The 7,814-nt window shown below is 46.7% G+C and overlaps 1 protein-coding gene across 1 annotated transcript in view; it reads left to right on the forward strand.

Moving 5' to 3' along the window:
• DNAJC8 (DnaJ heat shock protein family (Hsp40) member C8) overlaps positions 1-2,589 on the forward strand; it is a 28,476-nt gene extending 25,887 nt beyond the window's left edge. Inside the window, exon 9 of the mRNA XM_036257328.1 lies at positions 1,773-2,589. Within this exon, the coding sequence (XP_036113221.1) occupies positions 1,773-1,895 (123 nt within the window). The 3' untranslated portion in view covers positions 1,896-2,589. The remainder of the gene's footprint in view (positions 1-1,772) is intronic.
• The last annotated feature ends 5,225 nt before the right edge of the window (positions 2,590-7,814 follow it).

Below are 7,814 nucleotides of genomic sequence, written 5' to 3' on the forward strand. Positions count from 1 at the left end.
AGCATGACACTTTTCTGGGCCCATGGAAGTGGGAGCAAAGCTTTGCTCTGTTGTACTTTTTTTTTTTCAATTTAATTAGCCACAGACCACCAAAAACAAACTGATAGTCTGACAGAATCAGATGTATTGATTTGCAGCGAGGGAACACACTGCAGAGAAACTGTATTAGTGAAGATTCTTCAGAGAATTAGAACCAATAGGATATATATGCAATTTACTGTAGGAATTGGCTCATGTAGTTATAGAGACTAAGTCCCACAATCTGCTGTCTGTAAGCTGGAAAATCAGGAAAGTTGGTGACTGAAATCTGAAAGTCTGAGTCTGAAATCTGAGAACCAGAAGCTCCAATGTCTGAGGACAGAAGATGGATGTCCTGGCTCAAGAGGGAGAATTCGTGCCCTGGCTGGTGTGGCTCAGTTTATTGGAGCGTTGTCTCAATGTTTCTCTCTCCCTACTGGCCATCACATGCAACTTTTATGTCTGTTTGTCACACTTTTATTTATTTATTTATTTATTTATTTATTTATTTATTTATTTTTATTATTATTTTTTTTATCCTCACCCGAGGACATTTTTCCATTTTTTGTTCAGGAAGAGTGGGAGGGAGAGAGAGGAACAGAGAGAGAGAGAGAAACATCGATGTGAAAGGAACACATCGAGTGGCTGCCACCCGCACAACCGACCAGGGCCGGGGACAAACTGCAACCGAGGTACGCGCCCTTAGCGGGAACCGAACCCGGGTCTCTCAGGACCGCAGGCCGACGCTCTAACCGCTGAGCCAAACCGGCCAGGGCTTATTTTTTTATTTTTATTTATTTATTTTTTTAATCCTCACCCGAGGATATTTTTCCATTTTTTGTACAGATAGAGTGGGAGGGAGAGAGAGAGAGAAACATCGACGTGAAGGGACACATCGAGTGGCTGCCACCCGCACGACCAACCAGGGCTGGGGACAAACTGCAACCGAGGTACGCGCCCTTAGCGGGAACCGAACCCGGGTCTCTCAGGACCGCAGGCCGACGCTCTAACCGCTGAGCCAAACCGGCCAGGGCTTATTTTTTTTATTTTTATTTATTTATTTTTTTAATCTTCACCCGAGGATATTTTTCCATTTTTTGTACAGATAGAGTGGGAGGGAGAGAGAGAGAGAAACATCGACGTGAAGGGACACATCGAGTGGCTACCACCCGCACGACCAACCAGGGCTGGGGACAAACTGCAACCGAAGTACGTGCCCTTAGCGGGAACCGAACCCGGGTCTCTCCGGACCGCAGGCCGACGCTCCAACCGCTGAGCCAAACTGGCCAGGGCGTCACTTTTTTTTATATCCTCACCCAAGGACATTTTTCCATTTTTTGTTCAGATAGAGTGGGAGGGAGAGAGAGAGACAGAAACATCGACATGAAAGGGACACACATCGAGTGGTTGCCACCCGCACGACCAACCAGGGCCGGAAACAAACTGCAACCAAGGTACATGCCCTTAGCGGGAACCGAACCCGGGTCTCTCTGTACCACATGCTGACGCTCCAACCCCTGAGCCAAACCGGCCAGGGCTGTTTGTCACTCTTTAATACTTCGCCTTTTCTGTTGTTGTGCTCAGTCTGAGCCATAGTTCCAATAGCTATGGAGGAGTCTCATCTTTGTTATCTTGCTCTGTTCTGCTCTTGGACTGTTCCAAAGGGCTGGGCAAGGTAAGAGGGGGATGGTAGAGCAGGTTTAGGCCCTTTTTCTTATTAACCACTTTCCTTAACTCAAACCTCTTGTGTTTAGGAAAGTCGAGATGGTCGTGTGGACAGCTGGCGAAACTTCCAAGCAAATACAAAAGGGAAGAAAGAGAAGAAAAATCGGACCTTCCTGAGACCACCAAAAGTAAAAATGGAGCAGCGTGAGTGACCACCTGGGATCACAGCCACAGAACCTTTCCCCAACTGTCTTCCCTCCTGCTTTGAAGGACTCATTCTTTCCTCCCATTTTCACCCCAAAATAGAATAGTATTTGCTTTTTAGACCGTTTTGTTTTCAATACAATTTAATATCAATCAGAGTAATTCTTTTGTACATTGAAATGAGGGGCTCGGTTTAAAAAGAAACCTTCCTCCACCCCCTACCCCTAGGCCAACCAAGACTGGAAGGTGCCACCACTAGTGCTGCCTTCTCTTCCCTCAGCCTGTAACTTAATGTTTTGTACTTCAATGAATTGTCATGGTTAGAGACTTGTGTATAGTTTGTGGAAATCATCCAATTAAATATATTGGTTAAAATGGTGTTCCTGTGACTTCAGAGACAAGCCTGGGCCACCTTGGGAAGCCCCTTTGCATCATTGTCTTGCTCCTGGGCATCCTTTGAAGCCCCAGATCAGAAAGGGAAGGCAGTGGGCACACAGAGCAGTTGCTTGATGCCCCGATGTCCTGTGGTGTTTGGCATGTGCTCTCCTGTCCAACTGACTGATCCGTGTGGCATGAAGCTCCGAGCCACCCAAACCTGTTCACTTTCCAAAGAGCTAGCTGCCCTCCATCCAGCACCATTGTCCTAGCCTGTCTGCACTCATTAGTGGTAATATTCTGTATGTGTAATAAATTTTTATACCCTAACCATTGATGTAGTCTTCTTCAGGTATTATTTCAAGGTGGGTCCCTTGTCTGGCTTGGTTTAACCCTGAAATCCTGTGGAGTTCTGGCTCCCTACCACTTACTTGCTAAACCTTAGTTTCTTCATCTGCAAAATGGAGAATATAGATTACCATGGCAGTTTTTTTGTTTTTTTTTAATTTTCTTTCCTTTATTGATTTTAGCGAGAGAGGAAGGGAGAAGGAGAGAGACAAATATTGATGAGAGAACACCGATTGGCCGCCTCCTGCATGCCCCCCACAGGGGATCAGGCCCACAACCTGGGCATGTGTCCTGACTGGGAATCACACGCAACCTCTTAATGCATGGTTTGATGCTCAACCACTGAGCCACACCGGCCAGACTACCTTGGCAGTTTTTAGGGAGGAGTAGCCATGGCATAATATAAGGTGGCTCCACAGTGTTCACTGGGTTTTGCCAGTATTTTTTCTGTGTTAAATGAAGATACTGAGTATTTTGAGAATTAAATGAATTAATGTGTGAAAGTACACAGCTCATTGTATACACTCAAATGTCCTGCTAGTTACAAGAGACAGGATCAGCCCTTGGGAGGGACATAATGTGAGATCTGAGAGATGACACCTGAAATGTGAAGATACGAGAAACCGGGTGACTTGATTTTCGACTTTTTACAATGTTTCATAGGTGAGAAAAGAGGAATAATAATCACAAGGCACAATCTCTTGTAGTGTCAAGAGATACTGCAATTTTGATTTGCTTCCCTATGGGAGGAGAGAGAAACTTGGGTGTCTTACTGTCCTTTCAAGTGCAGCTGAGCACATCCCAACTACTGATGGGGTGGTTAAAACGACCAAGGTAGAGAGAGGGAACTGTTGTTGGGTGATCCATGTCATGAGGTAATGCAGATTGTCCTGTGCTGGGAGCAGCAGCTATCTGGTCTAGCCAGGCAAGTGACACCCAGCTCACTCCAGTGTGTGTGTACACACTTCCTCTTCCTTAGAGGTTATGTGGTGGTCACAGTTCAACTGTTTGCAAGCTCATGAGGGCCAGGCCCAGGCTTTGCCCTCAAGGTGGTTGTAGCAGCAATCAGCTATGGGTATGCTTATTCATTCAACAAATATGCTGTTTTAGAAATAAAATGGTGAATACCATGAGGCCCCTTCTGCTTACCTCACAGCGTGCTGGGTACAGGCCTACATGAACAGGTACAGAGATCACGAAAGGCCCAATGTGCCCACTGCTCTGAGGAGAGGGCCCTTGATCCTGTTCTTAGCAATTAGGGAATGTTTCCTGGAGAAGTGACTTTTTTTTTAATCCTCACCTGAGGTTATGCTTTACTGATTTTAGAGAGAGGGGAAGGAAGAGAGAGATGGAGAAATATCAATGTACGAGAGAAACATTGATTGCCTCCCGTAGGCACTCCCACTGGGGATCAAACCTGTAACTCAGGTATGTGCCCTGGCCAGGCATCAAACCGGCAACCTTTCGGTGCACAGAACAACATTCCAACCAACCGAGCCACATCAGCAAGAGCAGGAAGTGACCTTTTTAAAGTTGAAACCCAGAAGCCCAGGTGTCAGGGATGTTTTTAGCTGCAAGGAATACCTAGCATAAACAAATAGGGGAATATTTTCTTACATAAGCCTGGTGGCAGGTACACTTAGGTATTTTTTATGGGCTCAACAGTACCGCCAGGGAACCAGGCTCTTACTGTGCCTCCCCTCCATCCTCTCCAGAGGGTTTGTCATCTCATAGTTGCATAGTACCATAGGAGATTCTGGCAGCACACACATCATACCAATTGACAAGCAGAAGGAATTCATCTGGGGGCCAAATTTTCCCCCAAAGACATCACTGGCCGGAAATGATTACATGGCCACCTCTAATTAAATTTGGGAAGTCTGCAAAGGAGAATGGGCAGGTCATAGACCAGGACTGGTCCCTGTGGCTGAGCATCTACTGTTTCCACTGAAGGAAGACAGGGAGATTGACTACTGTAGATGACTAAGTGTCTGGCACAGGTGGGATAGAACTTGAGGGAAAGATGTTTCAGTCAGAGGGAACGGCATGTGTAAAGACCCAGAGGTAAGAGCATAGCCCATTTGTGGAACCGAAGGTCTTTTTGTCTCGTCTGGAGTGAAATAGGGGGTTGAGATGAGACCAGGGAGATCAGAGGTCATATTAAGGAATTTGGGCCCCGCCAGTGTGGCTCAGTGGATTGAGTGTCATCCCACGGACTGAGAGGTCCTGGTTTGATTCTTGGTCAGGGCACATGCCAGCGTTTCGGGTTTAATACCCAGTAGGGGTGTGCAGAAGGCAGCCAATTGATGTTTCTCCCGTTGATGTTTCTATCTCCCTCCCTCCCTCTCTAAAAAATCAATTTAAAAAAAGAAACATTAAAAAAAAAAAAAAAAGGGAATTTGGTTTTCAGCCATGACGTCCTGTTTTCCCAGATGGATCAAAGCCTTCCCATTTCTTTTCTGGCATATTTCAGCCACAGACCCACTCAGAACATTAGCAATGGTCCTAGCCCTTTCTCAGTCCCACTCAGAGCCATCTTCTCAGTGGTGACTTGGCCAGGGAGAAGGGTGTGCACTGGGCTTGGAGTTGAGGGAGCATTAGTCAGGATGCCTCCAGGATAGGGCTGTCGCTGTGGCTGTTTCTCCAGCCTCTATCTGTGAATAGGTTAAGGGACTCTTTGGGCAGGAAAGGCTTGCTGGAGGAGTGCCAGGGCCCAGAGAGACTGAAAGGCTAGATGAGCCACTTCACTCCCCTTCCTGTGGTTTGCTGTGAATAATAACAGATAGTCAGTTACCCACCCCCCACTTCCCACTGGGCACCCAACTGCTGCCAGTAGGACTACTGCAGGCAGAGGTGAAGTGGAAGGAGGCAGACAGGTAGGGTTACAATCCTAGCATTAGACTTCGATGCTGAGTCTCTGCTTCCTTATGTGAAAAGTGGGAATTAACCGCCTAAAGCATCAGTCATAGCCTTTGGCAGTTCAGTCACCTGAACCTCCCTACCTCAGCCTCCCAATCCTGTGGCTGTGGTCTCCCAGCGGCTGCTTGGGAAAACCACCGCCAGGTCCCACCTTCTGGCCTCTCTTGTTTCCTTGAAGCCCCAGTGGAAGTGGGAGTAAGTGCCTGGGAGGCTGCAGATGAGTCTGGGCCTGCCCCAAGGGTGAATCCGTAGTGAAGCAGGATTTGCCCCTCTTCATTTCCTCTCATAGCCATCCTAGCACATCTGGCTCAGCTACCCCCGTTATCAAGAGCTGCTCACCATGGAAACAGAATTGAGGGGATGTCTGATCTGAGTTGTGGAATGGGCATAGAATGGCTTGGAGACCCTGAGAATCTGCTCTGCCACTCAATACCTTTGTTTTTTGTTTTGTTTTTTAATTCTCACCCGAGGATACTTTCCCACATATTCTTTTAGACAGAGTAGGAGAGAGGGAGACAGAGAGAGAGAGAAAGAGAGAGAAACATTGACTGGTTGCCTCCCATGTGACCCGACCAGGGCCAGGGACGAACTGCAACCAAGGTACGTGTCCTTGATGAGAATCGAACCTATGACTCTGGTCTACGGGCCGATGCTCTAACCGCTGAGCAAAACTGGCCAGGGCCACTCGCTACCTTTGTTATGCTGGTAAGTCATTTCCCCTCACTGGGCTTTAACTTCCTCTTTTTTGGAAAAATGAGGGTAAAAATACCTCTTCTGTTCTTATTCCCTGAAATCTAGTGAGATTCCGTTGATTGTGAAAAGAACAAACCTTGCAAGTAGAGGCAACAGGCCTGCATTTGAAGTCAGACAGATTGAAGTCTTGAAACTTCTCTGAGCCTCAGCTTCCTCATCCCTTAAATGTTTTGCCTTTCCCGTAAAAAGATCAGGAAACCAGGTGTCTGGCACAGCAGGGTGCACAGTGAGTACTCCTCCCTGCCCCACTCTTCCAGCTTGGTGGTCCCAGTTCCAAGAACTGAGTGAAAGAGCAGAGGATTGAGGCCACCTGGAAAACTTTATTTTTAAACTTATTTTTATTGTTGAATGTATTACAGATGTCCCGCCCCTTTTTCCCCATTAACCCTCCTCCTCCCCAATCCTGCCCTCCTCCTGCCTTCTCCACACTATTGTCTGTGTCCATTGGTTATGCACATATGCATAGAAGTTCTTTGGTTTATCTCTTCCCACCCTTCCTCCCCCCTTCCTTTTGAGGTTCATCAGTCTAACAATCAATTTGTACTTCTTTTTTTTTTATCCTCACCCGAAGACATTTTTTGATATTTTGTTCAGATAGAGTGGGAGGGAGAGAAAGAGAGAGAAACATAGACGTGAAAGGGACACATCAAGTGGTTGCCGCCCATATGACCACAACCGGGGCCAGGGACAAACTGCAGCCAAGGTACGTGCCCTTAGCAGGAACCAAACCTGGGACTCTGGTCCGCAGGCCAACGCTCTAACCACTGAGCCAAACTGGCCAGGGCTTAGCTGACAGTCTTATGGGAGCTCCTTTGTAGGTAATGAACTGCTTTTTTCTTGCTGCTTTTAATATTCTCTCTTTGTCTTTAATCTTTGGCATTTTGATGATGATGTGTCTTGGTGTGGAACTCTTTGGGTTCATCTTGTTTGGGATTCTCTGTGCATCCTGGACTTGTATGTCTGTTTCCTTCACCAAGTTAGAGAAGTTTTCCATCATTATTTTTTTAAAATATGTTTTCAGTTTTTTGCTCGCTCTCTTCTTCTGGCACCCCAATGATGCGAATGTTAGTATGCTTGAAGCTGTCCCAGAGGCTCCGTACACTGTTCTCATTTTTTTTTAATTCTTTTTTTTTTTTTTGCTGTTCTAATTGGGTGTTTTTTGCTTCCTTATATTCTAATTCGATGGTTTACTCCTTGGCTTCACCTTCTGTACTATTTTTTTTTTATTTTTTTTTATCCTCACCCGAGGACATTTTTCCATTTTTTGTTCAGGTAGAGTGGGAGGGAGAGAGAGGAACAGAGAGAGAGAGAAACATCGACGTGAAAGGAACACATCAAGTGGCTGCCACCCGCACGACCGACCAGGGCCGGGGACAAACTGCAACCAAGATACGTGCCCTTAGTGGGAACCGAACCCGGGTCTCTCTGGACTGCAGGCCGACGCTCTAACCGCTGCGCCAAACCGGCCAGGGCGACCTTCTGTACTATTGATTCCCTGTAAATTATTTTTTATTTCAGTTAGTGCATCCTTC

The sequence above is a fragment of the Molossus molossus genome, unplaced genomic scaffold (assembly GCF_014108415.1).
Source record: "Molossus molossus isolate mMolMol1 unplaced genomic scaffold, mMolMol1.p scaffold_m16_p_12, whole genome shotgun sequence".
NCBI lineage: Eukaryota > Metazoa > Chordata > Mammalia > Chiroptera > Molossidae > Molossus > Molossus molossus.